The sequence below is a fragment of the Balaenoptera acutorostrata genome, chromosome 6 (genome assembly GCF_949987535.1).
Source record: "Balaenoptera acutorostrata chromosome 6, mBalAcu1.1, whole genome shotgun sequence".
Taxonomy (NCBI): domain Eukaryota; kingdom Metazoa; phylum Chordata; class Mammalia; order Artiodactyla; family Balaenopteridae; genus Balaenoptera; species Balaenoptera acutorostrata.
The window spans coordinates 74,583,760-74,605,194 of record NC_080069.1 but is presented as its reverse complement, the minus strand read 5'-3'; the positions used below and the strand labels follow the sequence as shown (position 1 = coordinate 74,605,194).

The following is a 21,435-nucleotide window of genomic DNA, read 5'->3' as shown; positions in this document are numbered from 1 at the left end:
ACAGAGGTGGGCCCAAATCCAAAGCTGAACCCCAGGAGCTGTGCGAAGAAGGAAGAGAAAGAGAAATTTCCCCAGCAGCTTCAGGAGCAGTGGATTAAATCTCCAAAATCAACTTGATGTACCCTGCATCACTGGAATACCTGAATAGACAACGAATCATCCCAAAATCAAGGCAGTGGACTTTGGGGGCAACTGTAGACTTGGGGTTTGCTTTCTGCATCTAATTTGTTTCTGGTTTTATGTTTATCTTGGTTTAGTATTTAGAGTTTATTATCATTGGTAGATTTTTTTATTGATTTGGTTGCTCTCTTCTTTTTTTTAAAATATAGATATATATACATTTTTCCTTTTTCTCTTTTTGTGAGTGTGTATGTGTAAGCTTCTTTGTGTGATTTTGTCTGTATAGCTTTGCTTTTACCATTTGTCCTATGGTTCTGTCTTTTTTTTTTTTTTTAGTATACCTTTTCATGCTTGTTATCATTGGTGGATTTGTTTTCCGCTTTGGTTGCTCCTTCTTTCTTTCCTTATATTCCTTTTAAATTACTGTTTAATTTTTTTATTTTTACTAATTTTTTAATTTTTAATTTTAATAACTTTTTTTCATTTTTTTTTAATTTCTTTCTTTTCTTCTCCCTTTTCTTCTGAGCCGTGTGGCTGACAGGGTCTTGGTGCTCCGGCCGGGTATCAGGCCTGTGCCTCTGAGGTGGGAGAGCCGGGTTCAGGACACTGGTCCACCAGAGACCTCCCGGCTCTACATAATATCAAGCAGCGAAATCTCTCTCAGATATCTCCATCTCAATGCTAAGACCCAGCTCCACTCATCGACCAGCAAGCTACAGTGCTGGACATCCTATGCCAACCTAGCAAGACAGGAACACAACCCCACCCATTAGCAGAGAGGCTGCCTAAAATCGTAATAAGGTCACAGACACCCCAAAACACACCACTGGACGTGGTCCTGCCCACCAGAAAGACAAGATCCAGCCTCATCCACCAGAACACAGGGACTAGTCCATTCCACGAGAAAGCCTACACAACCCACTGAACCAACCTTAGTCACTGGGGGCAGACAGCAAAAACAACGGGAACTACGAACCTGCAGCCTGCGAAAAGGAGACCCCAAACGAAGTAAGTGAAGCAAAATGAGAAGAAAGAGAAACACACAGAAGATGAAAGAGCAAGGTAAAAACCCACCAGACCAAACAAATGAAGAGGAAATAGGCAGTCTACCTGAAAAAGAATCCAGAATAATGATAGTAAAGATGATCCAAAATCTTGGAAATAGAATAGAGAAAATACAAGAAACGTTTAACAAGGACCTAGAAGAACTAAAGAGCAAACAAACAATGATAAACAACACAATAAATGAAATTAAAAATTCTCTAGAAGGGATCAGTAGGAGAATACCTGAGGCAGAAGAACGGATAAGTGACCTGGAAGATCAAATAGTGGAAATAACTACTGAAGAGCAGAATAAAGAAAAAAGAATGAAAAGAATTGAGGACAGTCTCAGAGACCTCTGGGACAACATTAAACGCACCAACGTTCAAATTATGGGGGTCCCAGAAGAAGGAGAGAAAAAGAAAGGGACTGAGAAAATATTTGAAGAGATTATAGTTGAAAACTTCCCTAATATGGGAAAGGAAATACTCAAACAAGTCCAGGAAGCACAGAGAGTCCCATACAGGATAAATCCAAGGAGAAACATGCCAAGACACATGTTAATCAAACTTTCAAAAATTAAATACAAAGAAAAAATATTAAAAGCAGCAAGGGAAAAACAACAAATAACAGACAAGGGAATCCCCATAAAGTTAACAGCTGATCTTTCAGCAGAAACTCTGCAAGCCAGAAGGGAATGAAAGGACATATTTAAAGTGATGAAAGGGAAAAACCAACAACCAAGATTACTCTACCCAGAAAGCATCTCATTCAGATTCTATGGAGAAATTAAAACCTTTACAGACAAGCAAAAGCTAAGAGAATTCAGCACTACCAAACCAGCTTTACCACAAATGCTAAAGGAACTTCTCTAGGCAGGAAACCAAGAGAAGGAAAAGACCTAAAATAACAAACCCAAAACAATTAAGAAAATGGTAATAGGAACATACATATCAATAATTACCTTAAATGTAAATGGATTAAATGCTCCAACCAAAAGACATAGACTGTCTGAATGGATACAAAAACAAGACCCATATATATGCAAGAGACCCACTTCAGACCTAGGGACACATACAGATGGAAAGTGAGGGGATGGAAAAAGATATTCCATGCAAATGGAAATCAAAAGAAAGCTGGAGTAGCAATTCTCATATCAGACATAAGAGACTTTAAAATAAAGACTATTACAAGAGACAAAGAAGGACACTACATAATGATCACGGTATCAATCCAAGAAGAAGATAGAACAATTGTAAATATTTATGCAGCCAACATAGGAGCGCCTCAATACATAGGGCAAATGCTAACAGCCATAAAAGCAGAAATCGACAATAACACAATCACAGTAGAGGACTTTAACACCCCACCTTCACCAATGGACAGATCACCCCAAATGAAAATAAATAAGGAAACACAAGCTTTAAATGACACATTAAACAATATAGACTTAATTGATATTAATAGGACATTCCAACCAAAAACAACAGAATGCACTTTCTTTTACTTTTTTTTTTTAACATCTTTATTGGAGCATAATTGCTTTACAATGGTGTGTTAGTTTCTGCTTTATAACAAAGTGAATCAGCTATACATATACATATATCCCCATATCTCTTCCCTCTTGCATCTCCCTCCCTCCCACCCTCCCTATCCCACCCCTCTAGGTGGTCACAAAGCACTGAGCTGATCTCCCTGTGCTATGCAGCTGCTTCCCACTAGCTATCTATTTTACATTTGTTAGTATATATAAGTCCATGCTACTCTCTCACTTCGTCCCAGCTTACCCTTCCTCCTCCCCGTGTCCTCAACTCCATTCTCTACACAGAATACACTTTCTTCTCAAGTGCTCATGGAACATTCTCCAGGATAGATCATATCTGGGGTCACAAATCAAGCCTTGGTAAATTTAAGAAACCTAAGATCGTATCAAGTATCTTTTCCGACCCCAACGCTATGAGACTAGATAGCAATTACAGGAGAAAAGTCTGTAAAAAATACAAACACATGGAGGCTAAACAGTATACTACTAAATAACCAAGAGATCACTGAAGAAATCAAAGAGGAAATAAAAAAATACCTAGAAACAAATGACAATGAAAACACGATGACCCAAAACCTATGGGACGCAGCAAAAGCAGTTCTAAGAGGGAAGTTTATAGCAATATAATCCTACCTCAAGAAACAAGAAACATCTCAAATAAACAACCTAACCTTACACCTAAAGTAATTAGAGAAAGAAGAACAAAAAAAACCCCCCAAAGTTAGCAGAAGGAAAGAAATCATAAAGATCAGATCAGAAATAAATGAAAAAGAAATGAAGGAAACAATAGCTAAGATCAATAAAACTAAAAGCTGGTCCTTTGAGAAGATAAACAAAATTGATAAACCATTAGCCAGACTCATCAAGAAAAAAAGGGAGAAGACTCAAATCAATAGAATTAGAAATGAAAAAGGAGAAGTAACAACTGACACTGCAGAAATACAAAGGATCATGAGAGATTACTACAAGCAACTGTATGCCAATAAAATGGACAACCTGGAAGAAATGGACAAATTCTTAGAAAGGCACAACCTTCTGAGACTGAACCAGGAAGAAATAGAAAATATAAACAGACCAAGCACAAGTACTGAAATTGAGACTGTGATTAAAAATCTTCCAACAAACAAAAGCCCAGGACCAGATGGCTTCATAGGTGAATTCTATCAAACATTTAGAGAAGAGCTAACACCTATCCTTCTCAAACTCTTCCAAAACACTGCAGAGGGAGGAACACTCCCAAACTCATTCTACGAGGCCACCATCACCCTGATACCAAAATCAGGCAAAGATGTCACAAAGAAAGAAAACTACAGGTCAATATCCCTGATGAACATAGATGCAAAAATCCTCAACAAAATACTAGCAAACAGAATCCAACATCAGATTAAAAGGACCATACACGATGATCAAGTGGGGTTTATCCCAGGAATCCAAGGATTCTTCAATATACGCAAATCAATCAATGTGATAAACCATATTAACAAATTGAAGGAGAAAAACCATATGATCAACTCAATAGATGCAGAGAAAGCTCTTGACAAAATTCAACACCCATTTATGATAAAAACCCTCTAGAAAGTAGGCATAGAGGGAACTTACCTCAACATAATAAAGGCCATATATGACAAACGCACAGCTAACATCGTTCTCAATGGTGAAAAACTGAAAGCATTTCCACTAAGATCAGGAACAAGAGAAGGTTGTCCACTCTCACCACTACTATTCAACATAGTTTTGGAAGTTTTAGCCACAGCATGCAGAGACGAAAAAGAAATAAAAGGAATCCAAATCGGAAAAGAAGAAGTAAAGCTGTCACTGTTTGCAGACGACATGATACTATACATAGAGAATCCTAAAGATGCCACCAGAAAACTACTAGAGCTAATCAATGGATTTGGTAAAGTAGCAGGATACAAAATTAATGCACATAAATCTCTTGCATTCCTATATAATAATGATGAAAAATCTGAAAGTGAAATTAAGAAAACACTCCCGTTTACCATTGCAACAAAAAGAATAAAATATCTAGGAATATACCTACCTAAGGAGACAAAAGACCTGTATGCAGAAAACTATAGGGCACTGATGAAAGAAATTAAAGATGATACAAACAGATGGAGAGCTATACCATGTTCTTGGATTGCAAGAATCAACATTGTGAAAATGACTATACTACCCAAAGCAATCTATAGATTCAATGCGATCCCTACCAAACTATCAATGGCATTTTTCATAGAACTAGAACGAAAAATTTCACAATTTGTATGGAAACACAGAAGACCCCGAACAGCCAAAGCAATCCTGAGAAAGAAAAATGGAGCTGGAGGAATCAGGCTCCCTGACCTCCAACTATACTACAAAGCTACAGTAATCAAGACAGTATGGTACTGGCCCAAAAACAGAAATATAGATCAATGGAACAGGATAGAAAGCCCAGAGATAAACCCATGCACATATGGTCACCTTACTTTTGGTAAAGGAGGCAAGAATATACAATGGAGAAAAGACAGCTTCTTCAATAAGTGATGCTGGGAAAACTGGACACCTACATGTAAAAGAATGAAATTAGAACATTCCCTAACACCATACACGAAAATAAACTCAAAATGGATTAAAGACCTAAGTGTAAGGCCAGACACTATAAAACTCTTAGAGGAAAACATAGGCAGAACACTCTATGACATAAATCACAGCAAGATCCTTTGTGACCCACTTCCTAGAGCAATGGAAATAAAAACAAAAATAAACAAATGGGACCTACTGAAACTTAGAAGCTTTTGCACAGCAAAGGAAACCATAAACAAGACAAAAAGACAACCCTTAGAATAGGAGAAAATTTTTGCCAATGAAGCAACTGACAAAGGATTAATCTCCAAAATTTACAAGCAGCTCATGCAGCTCCATATCAAAAAAACAAACAACCCAATCCAAAAATGGGCAGAAGACCTAAATAGACATTTCTCCAAAGAAGATATACTGATTGCCAACAAACACATGAAAGAATGCTCAACATCACTAATCATTAGAGAAATGCACATCAAAACTAAAATGAGGTATCACCTCACACCAGTCAGAATGGCCATCATCAAAAAGTCTGCAAACATTAAATGCTGGAGAGGATGTGGAGAAAAGGGAACCCTCTTGCACTGTTGGTGGGAATGTAAATTGATACAGCCACTATGGAGAACAGTATGGAGGTTCCGTAAAAAACTAAAAATAGAACTACCATACAACCCAGCAATTCCACTACTGGGCATATACCCTGAGAAAACCATAATTCAAAAAGAGTCATGTACCACAATGTTTATTGCAGCACTATTTACAATAGCCAGGACATGGAAGCAACCTAAGTGTCCATCGACAGATGAATGGATAAAGAAGATGTGGCACATATATACAGTGGAATATTACTCAGACTTAAAAAGGAATGAAATTGAGTTATTTGTCGTGAAGTGGATGGACCTAGAGTCTGTCATACAGAGTGAAGTAAGTCAGAAAAAGAAAAACAAATAGCATATGCTAACACATATATATGGAATCTAAAAAAAGAAAAAAAGGTTCTGAAGAACCTAGGGGCAAGACAGGAATAAAGACGCAGGCATTGAGAATGGACTTGAGGACATGGGGAGGGGGAAGGGTAAGCTGGGACAAAGTGAGAGAGTGATATGGACATATATACACTACCAAATGTAAAACCGATAGCTAGTGGGAAGCAGCCACATAGCACGGGGAGATCAGCTCAGTGCTTTGTGACCACCTAGAGGGGTGGGAGGGAGACGAGGAGATATGCAGATATATGTACATGTATAGCTGATTCAGTGTGTTAAAAAGCAGAAACTAACAGAGCATTTTAAAGCAATTATACTCCAATAAAGATGTGAAAAAAAAATAAGAAAGAGAAAAACAAATACCGTATGCTAACACATATACATGGAATCTAAAAAAAAAAACAAACATGGTTCTGAAGAACCAAGGGGCAAGACAGGAATAAAGATGCAGACATAGAGAATGGACTTGAGGACACGGGGAGGGGGAAGGGTAACCTGGGACGAAGAGAGAGAGTGGCATGGACATATATACACTACCAAATGTAAAACAGATAGCTAGTGGAAGCAGCCGCATAGCACAGGGAGATCAGCTTGGTGCTTTGTGACCACCTAGAGGGGTGGAATAGGGAGGGTGGGAGGGAGATGCAAGAGGGAGGAGATATGGTGATATATGTATATGTATAGCTGATTCACTTTGTTATAAAGCAGAAACTAACACACCATTGTAAAGCAATTATACTCCAATAAAGATGTTAAAAAAAAAAAAGGATGAGTGGAAGTTTAAATCTAAACATTTCTGGGAAGGTACCTTTTTAAGCCATTCTTTAAATAATACTAACACTGTATTGCATTCGTTTTCCAGAATGTTCTTTAATGCAAAAGTGTGATAGTGGTTGATTGTCTCAGAATATGGAGCACCTGGATGGGGCAGCTTTGAATAGTCTCGAAAGGTGCCAACGTGGGAAGAGTTTTCCAGGGGTATTGGAAGCAGATCCTATTAAATGCAACGCTTATTGAGAACCTACTTTGTGCCAGGTTCTATGCTATATATTATCCACGTGAATTATCAAAATATCCCCGTGAAGAAGGTAGCACAATTAGCCCCAGTTACTGATGCGGAAAGTGAGGCTCAGATATTAAGGGTCCACAGCTAGGTCCATAGCTAAGACTGGGGGATCTTGGATTTGAAGCCAAATTTCAAGATCCTAAAACAGTGCCTGGCACACAGTAGGCACTCAATAAACGTATGTCAGATCATTCTAAGCCCAAGACTCCTTCCCCAGCACCAGAGAAAAAGAGAAGAGGGTGGTGCTGAAGAGAAACTCTGCCAAAGGTCAACACTTGGGCGGGATTTTGGTGTGCTCCCCAAATCCCCAATTTAAGCAACACTGTTTGAGGCTGTAGGAAGCTCAGCCTTAATCATTGGTTTGTCAGCTTCATGCATTATGGGTCCTTTGTGAAACAGAAATAGAGAACAGAGTTTCTCTCAGACACTCAAGTATCACTGAGATTCAGACACGCCCTTTCTTACTGAGTGCAGATTTAACTTCTGTAGTTCCCTGATGCAGGCAGAAATTGAGCCAGAGGAAACGGGAGGCTTTCTTTCCAAAGGTCTGCCCAAATGGTGATCTGCCATCAGAGCCTTTGCAACAGATTTCTGATGGGCGGTTGATGAAATTAATCGAGGGTAACCTGCAAAGTTGATGCTCTTGGGAATGACTCTTTCTTTGGCCTTTTAGGTTGGTATTTGTCAGAAACCCCAGCCACTCCATTAAATCATTTTTGTCATTTAGAAAAAAAAAAAATATATATATATATATACACATTACCTGAAAAGACAGAAAATACGTATCTATGTCTTTATCTCTATAACCATTTGAGAAATAAATCTAACAAAAGGTAGGAATATATGACATGCCAGGAGAAAATGATAAAACTTTTATTAAACTCATTAAAGAGGACCTAAATAAATTGGTAATTCACTGTTACATTTTGTATGTATGTATGTATTTGTATATAATGTGTGTGTATGTTTGAAAAAAATATATATACAAGGCCAGACCAAGGTCTACTAGTAAAAACACCAAAACCTTCAGATGTGTTTGTTACCTTCAGGTAGTGGGATTATAGATCTTTGTTTCTGAATATTTTAGTCTGTTTTAATTTTTTTTTCACCATAAACCATATACGGTATTGTTTACGTGTTATAAAAATTTTACATTAACTGTGTCATACTGTAAACATCATTTTAAAAATTAGTTAAGAGACTTTGTTTCCTAGAGAAAGTACTTTCTCATTTTTCTACTGTGAGTTTACATTATTTATACAAGTAAAATCACATGAACTTTTTTCTTTTCTTCTTTTTTTAAGTTCCATGTCTTTACCTTCTTCATCAAGGCTGCTAAAACTTTGCCCTTCGGTCAGCAAATCACGCTTCTCATCCTTCCATTCCTGGCTAATTGAGGACACAATCTCCTGTGAGGTTGCCTTCAGGGCGGCAATGGAGTTGCACCGTTTTTTAGAAGGTGAAGCCTTCAAAGCTAGAAAAAGGAAAAGGAGAGACAATTATAGTTATTGTAAAACCACATGAATATATTATTTATTAAATTAAAATTTTACTCATGATTTATTAAGATTTTAGTCATTATTTCAGTAGGATGCAAGATGTTTTGTTTTATATACATGAGGAAAGGGAGATGATATTATGTTTTGGCAATTTTACTTGTCCAAACTGATTTGACTTAAATCAGAATAGCTTAGAATAAATTTGGATGGAGATATCTCCCCAGATGTTGAAATATAGTCTTATTTGAGGTGAAATTCAAATGCTGCTGCAGAATTATACTTCCTCCTCCAAGCAATGTTTTTCTAGGGCTGGGAAGAGGTTGAGTGGGTTGATAAGCGCAGATGGTAAAGTAAGGAGAATTCTCATGACCCCAGTTTTATTAACTTGGGACTGGGAATTTCTAAACATGCCAATGTTTAATCTTATACTCATGTTACCGAATTTAGCCAAGTTACTTCTGGTTGCTTTTTTCTTTCAGTGACTTTCCACTGAAATTTCCTGCCCTTGGGTCTTTTCTAGGTCATGGTTACTTCAGATGTGTAATTCACTCCTGATTTTTGTCCAGACAGCATTCTATAACTTCTGAAGTGTGTTGGGAACCTGAACCGAGGCAAGTGTACTTCACCATCAATCACGCTCACTGAAGGCTGGGACTTTACTTCTGATATGTCAGTGGGAGCTGCCTCAGCTGCAGCCGGACCATCTCCATGAATATTTTCTCCATGCTGCAATCATTCTTCTTGCTTAACACTGTTAGAGAATTTTCTTGGAGGGCAGAGGGAGAGGGAAGTTGAGACCTCTTTATGCTTTCCCCTGAACTCGGTGTTAGCAGTGTCTCTCTTCCTTTGGAGGTTTGCATATAGGGATAACCTGACAGGAGATGCATTACAGTGACTGTGTTCAGCCTGGGGAATCTCAGACCTTAGATTACACTGCTCATCAGGGCATCCCATCAGCAGCTTGTAAGAACTTAATTGGAGAAGGACTTTGGGACACACAAATGAGGAAAGAATAGAGGGCAATCTCTCCACTTAAAGAGAAGGGAAGGTTTATATGTCCCGTGAGCAGTCTTACAACCATAATAACATAGTCGTAATCAGTAACATTTTAGAAGGCTTGAGAATTTGGAAGCCAGCATTCACATTCCTTATCTCAAACTAGCCAGACGGTCATCTGAGGGAGGTAGACCCTTTTATAGGTCCAGAAACTGAGAGCAGAAAAATTGTGACCTGCTCAAGGTCACAGAGCTAGAAACCATGAAATCCCAGGTGTCTTTGTTTGAAGTTGTCTAACTGGTGGTTCATTTCCTAGCTCTTCGGCATTCTATTTTCTGGTTAAAGTGAGGGGGGAATAAGATAAAACTAGAGTTTGTTTTTCTTTGAGGGGAGGAGACTTCGAATGCTTAAAAACTGATCAAATGGATTTTAGTGGCAAATAAGTGGACCAAATGTGTCACTTTTTAAACTCCTCATCTCATCAAAACAGTGGTCACACTTGCTTTACAGGTGTGAAGTAATTATCCATACGCTGGCTTTGGCTTTAATATTCTATCTGCTAGCTTTCATAAACTCTCAACTCACACCTTTCAATCTAGTACAGTTGACTCGAACAACACAGGTTTGAACTGTGTGGGTCCACTCATATATGGATTTTTTTCAATACCAAATGCTATAGTCCCACATGATCTGGGGTTGGTTGAATCCTTGGATGCTGAGGAAGCACACATGTGGAGGGCCGACTCTAAGTTACATGTGAATTTTCCACTGTGTCGGGCTTTGGCACTCCTAATGTCCCTGTGATGTTCAAGGGTCAACTGTGTTTTAAAATTTCTAAGTCAGAGGATCTCAAATGTGGTTCAGGGACTGCTAGGAATCCCTGAAACTCTCCTCGAAGGTCTATGATGTTAAAACTATTTTCTTAACAATATTAAGAAGTTATTTCTCTTCCTCACTCCCATTCTTTCCTGAGTTTTCTAGATGCTACATGACCTGTGGTATCACCACAGACTGAATTCAGAGGCAGACATGAGAGTCTGGATGTCTTCTATTAAGCCAGAATTAGGGATTTGAAAAAATATAAAATAATGCCACTTTTCCCACGCAATTATTTGTTTTGGAAAACATAATTATTTTTCATAATTACTTTGCTGGAAATTTTTTACTTTTTTGTTAATACTGAGGTATGTTAACATGCAATTTTTTTATTGTTACCTTGTAAGAATGAATGAATATTTAAAATTTTCCTCAATTTAAAATTCTAATAGGTTAAATATAGACAGCTATAATCCACATAAATAAAATCTCTTTGGGGTCCTCAGTCATTTTTTTTTTTTTAAACTTAATAGCTACTTTATTTATTTATTTATTTTATTTATTTTTGGCTGTGTTGGGTCTTCGTTTCGTGCGAGGGCTTTCTCTAGTTGCGGCAAGCGGGGGCCACTCTTCATCGCGGTATGGGGGCCACTCTCCATCACGGTGCGTGGGCCTTTCACTATCGCGGCCCCTCCAGACGCGCAGGCTCAGTAATTGTGGCTCACAGGCCCATTTGCTCCGCGGCATGTGGGATCTTCCCAGACCAGGGCTCGAACCCGTGTCCCCTGCATTAGCAGGCAGATTCTCAACCACTGCGCCACCAGGGAAGCCCCTCAGTCATTTTTAAGAGTGTAAAGTGGCGCTGAGACCAAAAGGTTTGAGAATTTCCTAGTTCTTAGGTCAGTGCTAGTTCTCTAAACTGAGAAACAACTAGGATCAGAAGAACGTTGGCAGTATCATGGAAGAGTGAATGAGGGGAAGATGCTCAGAGAACTGTCTGTACTTGTTGTGGCTCATTATGGACCAAAGGCCAAGAGCCCCCCAAAGAAACAGCTCTTTGCTCATTATCAGCATCACATACAATGAGGAGCAGAGAAGACCCCAAAACAAACCCCTGCCAGGACCAGATGGCACTTAAAGAAAGCCTTTACTTTTGTCTTAAATGGTGAATCTTCCTTAAAGGAATTATCTGAGCCTCATTCAGTGGATAAGGACTTGAATCTTGCAGAAATTGAATACCTCAGGGACTTGTTTTTGTTTTGTTTTGTTTTCATATTTGGGGAGATCATTTATTTTCCAAACAATAATTTCATGGATTACAAATGTGAACTCAAGTTGTGACTTTTTTTTTTTATACCAGAGATTGGGTTGTGGCAATTGGATTAAACAGGTTTCAAAAGGTTTGATGTCAATCATTGGCATCAGGGTGTGTTTTCAACTCTGTAAAAATCTAATCGTGTGCACCTATACCTTTCCTAAGGTTTGATAACTCTATCACTTGGAGGAAATGGGCGTGGTCTTCAGAGAATATATAAAACATCAAGCAAAGAGCCAAGCTCATTCTTCTCCAGAGCCCAGAGCTGTTGTGTTTGGACTTGGCTGGGCTGTGGAGACTTTGGAAAGTTACTGCCACCAGGAGGTGAGCACCTAATCAGGGAATTGTTTTGACTGGAAAATCTCAAAGGATGGTTTGGGTTGCTGGTTACTTTCTTTTGTCCACAGAAACTCTTGGATTTGTCTTTGGCTAAATAATGGTGACAGGTATCGTGTGTCCATTTCCAGCTCTATGTCCTGCTACTCAACTGCTCCTACCCTTGACTGCTTTTCAGTTCACGTATCTGCCATCCCCTGAACCTCCATGTTCATTCCAACCCCTGGGCCTTTGTACATGCTGCTCCTTCTACTTGAGATGCCCTTCTTGCCTCTCTTCCTAATAAATGCTGGCTTATAGTTTCAGGACTTAATTTAGATATTCTTTTCTCTGTGAAGCTCTCTTTGGGAAGATTGGTTTTATTTCTCTTTGTGTACCTACAGTAGCCTATGCAAAAACTCTATTAACAGTTGCTTTATTACATTATAAATCTTTTACATGTTCCAATCCCTGACCCAAAATGGACCATGAAATTACCATGGGAATTTAATTTTTTTTAAAAAAAAGCTTTCTATATTATTAATGCTTAGCATACTGTTAGGTACATAATAGGTGCTCAGATGTTGGTTGAATGAATTAACTATTGTTCTGAAATTTTAGGACAGTTGATTTTTAACTAATTGATGTATCAGTACTATTCTATTCCTTTCAGGAAACTAAGTTTTAGTACTCTAGACACATTATCTGGGTAGAGAATTTCAGTGAGGTTCCAACATTATGGTGACTAATATTTGCAAAAAGAATTATAGGATTTTGCAAACATTATTACATTGACAGCATGACTCAATTCTGGGGTGGGATAACAGATTTAAGAAGGCTAAAAAATTGATTTAAAAAAATAAACTTGAAGACCAAGTACTGTTTTCTTGGGGGTAGGAGTGGGGAGGGGAAGTTTTCATCTACAAAGAAAGTATGCCTGTTGCTGAATGGCTGAGTAGAACAGAGCCCCTTGCCAACCTGTGCTGGGAAAGTCTGAACAAGGAATGATCTTTGTTTCATTAAGCCCCTGAGAATCGAGTTAATTTATTGCTGCAGTAAAACTTAGCTAACATGAGTAATAAACTATTTTTTAAAACAAAATCACAACAGAAGGGGTGTGTGAATGTGTGTGTATGTGCTTAGTGAAACATTTGGAAATTTATATTCCCAAGTTTAAATTGTGACTTTCTCTGGGTAATGCATTTTCATTATTGTAATTCAATCTGTATTTTTTCCCCTGAACTTTCTACAATAAACATGTATTACTTTCATAATCAGAAAAAAAAAAAAAAAAAAAGGGAAGTATGACTGTAGGAATTAAGGGCTTTAACTTAATCACAGTTGATAAAGGATCTGGAAGTTGTATTTTAAAGTGTCAACTTTACTAATTAAGTGGCTACCCTTTGGAAAGCTGGTAGTAGATGAAAAGTCCATTCATTCATTCAATTATTCATCAAATAATGATCGAGGGCCTACAATGTGCCAGGAAATGTGCTAGCTTCTGGGAATATATATTAGAACCAAACACAGCCCCTACTTTTCAGGAACTCAAAGTCAAGTGGGGGAGACAGAACAACAGCTTACTATGGCAGAGTATGGTAACTGCTATGAAGGAAGCTTCATCTGAGCTGAGATGTGAAGGAAGACCAGGGGAAGGATGGAGATCGTTACAGGCAAAGGGACAAGAACATGTACGGATGTGGAGGCAGCCTGGAATGTCAGGGGTAACTGCAGGGCGCTCAGAGCTGCTGGAGGCTGGAGGGTGGGGTAGAGCATGGAGTGGGTGTGAGAGAAGTCACGGCGAGGGAAGGAGAGGCCACATCACACAGGGACTCGGAAGCGAAGTTAGGATTTTGCGTACTAGGAAATACACTGAAGTTTTTATTAAGAAAAAAGGTTTTTTTAAGCATGGAAGGGTTTTAAATAGGAAATTAGCAAGAGGAGATTTAAACTGATGCCTCTGGCTGGGGTTGGGGGAGGTTGGATTGGAAGGGGATATGATTGGAGGTAAGACAGGAACATGAGGGCCACAACTTTATGTTAAAAAAAAAAAAAAAAAAAAAGCCCAAACCCAAACCGTAAAGATCACAATGGCTGAATTAGGAGAGGCACTGTGAAAGAAGGGGACGAACTCTTGATATTTCCAGGTGAGACTAGGTATTGGTGAGTGACTGCATGTGGGTGGTTAAGCTTTGACAAAGCTTGATGCCTGCATGTCTGGTTTGGGTAACTGAGTAAATTGTGGTGACCTTCAGGGAGGCATGGGCTCAGGATGTGAGGCAGGTTCTTGACCAACCTGGGGGAATCCAGAAATTAGTCCTAATATTTGTGGACAACTGATTTTCAACAAGGAACCAAGATAATTCAATGGGGGAAAGAAGAGACCATTCAAGAAATGGTGCTGGGACAACTGGATATCCACATGCAAAAGAATGAATTTGGACCCTACCTCACACCATATACTATAAATTAAATCAATATTTGTAAATCATACACCTGATAACAGAAACATGTGTTGAGAATATATAAAGAACTCTTACAACTCAACAATAAAAAAACAACCTAATTAAAAATGGGCAAAGTATTTGAATAGACAGTTCTCCAAGGAAGATATAAATGGTCAATAAGCACATAAAAAGATGTTCAACATCATTAGTCATTAGAAAAACACAAATCAAAACCACATTGAGATACTACTTTATACTCACTAGATGTCTAAAATGAAAAAGACACACAGTAACATACGTTGGTGAGGATGTGGAGAAATTGGATCCCTCTTACATTGCTGGTGGGATTGCAAAATTGGGTAGCTGCTTTGGAAAAGAGTCTGGCAGTTCCTCAAAATGTTACATAGTGTTACCATCTGACCTAGTGTTTCCACACCTGAGTATGTACCCAAGAGAAATGAAAACTTATGTCCACAGAAACCTTGTGCATGAATTTCCATAGCAGCATTATTCATAACAGCCAGAAATGTAAACAACCCAAATATCCATCAACTAGTGAGAGGATAAACAAAATGTGTTAAATCCATACAATGGAATATTATTCAGCAATAAAAAGAATAAAGTACTACAAGATGGCTAAACCTTGAAAACATCATGTTAGGCGAAAAAAGCCAAACACAGAAGGCCACATACTGTATAATTCCATTTACATGACATATTCAGAATAGACAAGTCCATAGAGACGGAAAATAAATGAGTAGTTGCCAGGGGCTGGGAAGAGGAAGGAATGAAGAGTAACTGCTAATGGATATGGGTTTTTTTTTTCAGGGTAATAAATATGTTCTAAAATTAGATAGTGGTAATGTTCGCACAACTTTGTGAATATATTAAGAATCACCAAATTGCACATTTTAGAAGTGTGAATTTCCTGGTATGTGAATTATACCTGAATAAAGATGCTATAAAAAGTAGACTAAGGGCTTCCCTGGTGGCGCAGTGGTTGAGAATCTGCCTGCTAATGCAGGGGACACGGGTTCGAGCCCTGGTCTGGGAAGATCCCACATGCCACGGAGCAGCTGGGCCCGTGAGCCACAATTGCTGAGCCTGCGCGTCTGGAGCCTGTGCCCCGCGACGGGAGGGGCCGCGATAGAGAAAGGCCCGCGCACCGCGATGAAGAGCGGTCCCCGCACCGCGATGAAGAGTGGCCCCCGCTTGCCGCAACTGGAGAAAGCCCTCGCACGAACCGAAGACCCAACACAGCCAAAAATAAATAAATAAATAAATAAATAAATAAATAAATAAGAAAATCCTTTAAAAAAAAAAAAAAAGTAGACTAAGAAATCAAAATGGGAAAAAAATAGATTTGACTACTTGAGAAGTAAAAGATTTGTTACATTAAAAACATGATAAACTATACAAACTGGAAAGGTTCACAACTCACACCATATTTCATTGAGTTGAGGATGCCACTGATGCACCATTAATTTATACACTACTAAGAAAGCAAAAACTCCCAACATGGGGAATCTCATGCAGGAGTCTCACTAAACCTGGGATCCCAAGGGTTACATCCTCCATAAACCTACCAGGGGCCACAAGGAAACCCATGATTTTCAACCATGGCAAAGGGTAAAGAGAGGCAGAAAATCTTCCTTCAAAATTTGAACCAAGCTGGTATTCACACAGGATTGCAGGCTGAATAAATACTATGTTATGGTCCATCTTAGGCAAAAAGACCTTAAACAGAAAATTTAATTGGTAGTGGTCTCAATTTGAGACCAATTTTAAGATACCACTGAGATAGTCAAATGTGAAACAAAAGTTTTTCTTAGAATGAAATAAGGTTAAAAAAAGAGATTGATATCTTTAACGTGTAGAGTTCATATAAATCATTTGGAAAAATAATAAATACTAATGTAAACGAGCAAATATTACAAAGCTCAATTCTCAAAGGAACTACAAATGGCCAATAAACATGAATAATGGTTGAACTTCACCAGTACTTAAGAAACACAAAATAAAACTACCAGATAACATCTTTTACTTATCCAAGCAGCATAACTTAAAAAGAATAATTCTGGCTAAAGGCTAGAAGAATACAGACTCTTGTGGAAGTCTAGAGTGGCATAATCATTCTGTGCAGTTATCTGCATTTTAAACCCTTAGTACTTCTTGTTGGAATCTATCCTAAAGAAATAATCATAAGCTTGGACACCATATTTATCTAAAATCATGTTCATAAAAATACTCGTTAGAAAAAGGAGAAATAATGTAAATGTCCAAATGAAAGAATCTTAAATAGATTATGGCATACCCATATAATTTCAATGTTGTATTGTAATTTTAAATGGTTTCTTTGTACAATATACAGTGATATGGGAAACTATTCATATTATAATATGTGAAAAATAGAGGACATATACATAAAATTGTATACCACTATGCTACCATTTTTATATAAATACACAAAGCACAGAAATAAAGATGGTAGGAAGTATGTGAAAATATTAGTAGTGGAGGATCTGAATAGACATTTTTCCAGTGATGACATAGAGGTGCCAACAGAAATGGCTGTTATCAGAAAGATGACAAATAATAACTGTTGGTGAAGATGTTGAGAAAAGGGAACCCTTAGGCACTGTTGGTGGGAAGGTAAATTGATCAGCCACTATGGAAAACGGTATGGAGGGTCCTCAAAAAGCTAAAAATAGAACTACCATATGATCCAGCAATTCCACTGCTGGGTACTTATCCAAAGGAAACAAAACATTAATTAGAAAAGATGCATGCACCCCTATGTTCACTGTAGCATTATTTACAACAGCTAAGATATGTGAGCAACCTATGTGCTCACCCATCAATAGATGAATAGATAAAGAAGATCACACACACACACACACACTGGACTATTACTCAGTCATAAAAAAGAATGAAATCTTGCCATTTGTGACCTCATGGATGGACCTAGAGGGTATTACGCTAAATGAAATAAGTCAGACAAAGAAAGATAAATACTGTATGATTTCACTTATATGTGAAATCTAAAAAACAAAACAAATGAACAAACTTAAGAAAACAGAAACAGAATTATAGATACAGAGAACAAATAGGTAGTTGCTGGGCAGGTGGTGGTGGGAGAAATAGGTGAGGGAGATTAAGAGGCACAAACTCCCAGTTGCAAAATAAATGAGTCATGAGTATGAAATGTACAGTGTGGGGAGTAGCCAATAATTATGAGTTATCTTTGTCTGGTGACACATCATAAGTAGACTTATCGTGGTAATCAGTTTGAAATGTATAAAAATATCAAATCACTCTGTTGCATAACAGAAACTAACACAGTGTTGTAGATCAATTATACTTCAAAACTAAACACACTCATAGAAAAAGAGATCAGATTTGTGGCTACCAGAGGCTGGGGGTGGGAGGCGGAGGGGGAATTGGACGAAGGTGGTCAAAAGGTACAAACTTCCAGTTACAAGATAAATAAGCACTAGGGATGTGATGTACAACATGGTGAATATAACGAACACTTCCGCATGTTATAAAGGAAAGTTGTTGGGAGAGTAAATCCTAAGAGTTCTCATCACAAGGAAAAACTTTTTTCTATTTCTTTAATTTTGTATCTATGTGAGATGATGGCTGTCATTAAACTCACTGTGGTCATCATTTCATGATGTATGTAAGTCAGATCATTATGCTGCACACCTTAAACTTATACAGTGCTGTATGGCAATTATATCTCAATAAAATTGGAAGAAAAATATTTATAGTGGATATTTCTGGGTTGTGAGATATCAAATAATTTTTATGGTTTTCTTTGTATTTTCCAATATTTTTACATCAAAACGGTTTTACTCTCACAAAAATTAACTCAACATGGATTAAAGACTTAAACATAAGACCTGAAACTGTAAAACTCCTAAAATAAAACTTGGTGAAAAGTTCCTCAACAATGATCTTAGCAATGACTTTTTGGATATTACACCAAAAGCACAAGCAACAAAAGCAAAATAAACAAGTGGGACTACATCAAACTAAAAAACATCTGCATAGCAAAAGAAACAATCAATAAAATAAAGAGGCAGCCTACAGAATGGGAGAAAATATTTGCAAACCATATGTCAGATAAGGGGTTAATATTCACAATATATAAAGAACTCATACAACTCAATAGTAACAAAACCAAATAATCTGATTAAAAATTGGGCAAAGGACCTGAATAGACATTTTTCAAAGAAGACATACAGATGGCCAACAGATACATGAAAAGATGCTTAACATAACTAATCATTAGGGAAATGCAAATCAAAACCACAATGAGATATCACCTCGTACCTGTCAGAATGGCTATCAAAAAGTCAAAAAATAACAAGTGTTGGTGAGGATGTGAAGAAAAGGTAGTCCTAGTACACTCTTGGTGGAAATGTAAATTAGTGCAGCCACTATGGAAAACAGTATGGAGTTTCCGCAAAAAATTAAAAATAGAACTACCATATGATCTAGCAATCCCACATCTGGGTATGTACCTGAAGGAAATGAAGTCACTATCTTGAAGAGATATCTGCATTTCTATGTTCACTGAGGCATTATTCACAACAGCCAAGACATGGAAACAACCTAAGTGTCCACTGACATGAATGGATAGAAAAAAATAAGGAAATCCCGCCACTTGTGACAATATAGATGGACCGTGATAGCATTATGCTAAGTGAAATAAACCAGAAAGAGAAAGACAAATACTGTATGATCTCACTTACATGTGCTAAAAAATTGAACTCATAGACATAGAGAGTAGAAGAATTGTTATTTGGGGCGACGGGTGGGTGAAATGGGGAGACATTGGTCGAAGGGTACCAACTTCCAGTTATAGGATGAATAAGTTCTTGAAATCTAATATACAGCATGGAGACTATAGTTAATAATTCTGTCTTACACACTGGAAAGTTGCTAAGAGGGTAGATCTTAAATGTTCTCACCACACAAACACATACACACACACACACAATTTGTAATTATGTGAGATGATGAATGTGTTAAGTAACCTAATTGTGAAAATCATTTTGCAATATATATGTGCATCAAATCATCACATTGTACACCTTAAACTTACATAATGTTACATGTCAATTATATCTCAATAAAGCTGGGGAAAAAAGCCTTAAAAAAGAAAGTGTTTTACTTTCATTAACAAAAAACTCCAACAAATATTATAAGAAAAAAATCTGTCTTATATAAATACAAAATATGAACATTCTACTCTTTCAGTTTTTTGTGTGTGGTTTAATTGTTATGAAATTGGACCACAAAATACCCAAATGATAAAATAACATAAGTAACAACAGGGTTATTTTTTCCTTTTCACATAGTTAAAAAATTTTCTACATAAATAATACACATCCATCGTGGAAAATTTAATAAATATTGATGTAAAGAAAAAGAAAATACCACACAATCTCATGGTTCGGAATAACCATTGTTAACTTTGGGTTTAGTTTGCTCTTCTTATTTTATGTCCTTATGGTTTAAAGTTAGGGTACTGATTTGAGATCTTTCTTCTTTTTTAATGTAGGCATTTACAGCTACACTTTTCCCTCTGAGCACTGACTTTGCAGCATCTTCTAAGTTTCTGGAATGTGTATTTTCATTTCCATTCATCTCTAAGTTTTTCCTAATTTCACTGTGTTTTCTTCTCTGACCCATTGGTAGTTTGAGGGTGTGTTGTTTAATTTTCACATATTTGTGAATTTTCCAGTTTTCACTCTTTATTGATTCATTCCATTGTGATCGGAAAAGACACTTTGCATGATTTCAATCTTTTAAAATCGATTGAAATATGTTTTGAGGACTAACATATGGTCTATTCTGGAGACCACTCCATGAGAATAACTACTGTTAACATTTTTATATATCCCATTAGAATTTCGTTGTGCATTTAGGTATGCAGACCAGTAACTATATATATGTGAATGAAGCTAGCTATAAGGACTAAATGTACCTTTAATACATCATTTTTTATTTGTTGCATATTATTCCATTATTTAATTGTATCATAACATATTTAACCAATATATTATAGGGTTGGATATTTAGGCAGTTTATAATTTTTTCCAGCACAAAATTAGACTTTAATGATTACAGCATCCATAAATACCTGGCTAGGATACTTAACCATAATTACTAAGTGATTACCGCTTTTGGGAGATAAATAGTTCCAACTCTTCGAATAAAAATCTTACAAAGTGGGGCTTCCCTGGTGGCGCAGTGGTTGAGAGTCTGCCTGCCAATGCAGGGGACACGGGTTCGAGCCCTGGTCTGGGAGGATCCCACATGCCGCGGAGCGGCTAGGCCCGTGAGCCACAACTACTGAGCCTGCGCCTCTGGAGCCTGTGCTCCGCAACAAGAGAGGCCGCGACAGTGAGAGGCCCGCGCACCGCGATGAAGAGTGGCCCCCGCTCGCCGCAACTGGAGAAAGCCCTCGCACAGAAATGAAGACCCAACACAGCCATAAATAAATAAATAAGTAAGTAAGTAAGTAAATAAATAAATAAATAAATATCTTACAAAGTGAACTCAGCCAGTAAGTGCTAAAGGTAAAAGAAAGAAATTCATAAAAATCTTACCTTGAATTTTCTTGAAAACTCTGGAATTCATAAACTTTAGAAATCTGTCTGCATAAAAGCTTGGTCTATGAACCGAAACAGTGTCCTGAAAAGACAAATCAGGTAC

General features: G+C 37.6%; 1 protein-coding gene across 5 annotated transcripts in view; it reads right to left on the bottom strand.

Annotated features, from left to right (window-relative positions):
* The window catches only part of PIP5K1B (phosphatidylinositol-4-phosphate 5-kinase type 1 beta), a 349,897-nt gene that overhangs the window by 83,467 nt on the left and 244,995 nt on the right, over positions 1 to 21,435 (bottom strand). For all 5 annotated transcript variants that reach the window (XM_057548627.1, XM_007182239.2, XM_007182240.3 and 2 more), the window contains 2 exons: positions 21,330 to 21,414; positions 8,637 to 8,792 (listed from right to left, as the gene is read on the bottom strand). In XM_057548627.1, the coding sequence (XP_057404610.1) occupies positions 8,637 to 8,792; positions 21,330 to 21,414 (241 nt within the window). The remainder of the gene's footprint in view (positions 1 to 8,636; positions 8,793 to 21,329; positions 21,415 to 21,435) is intronic.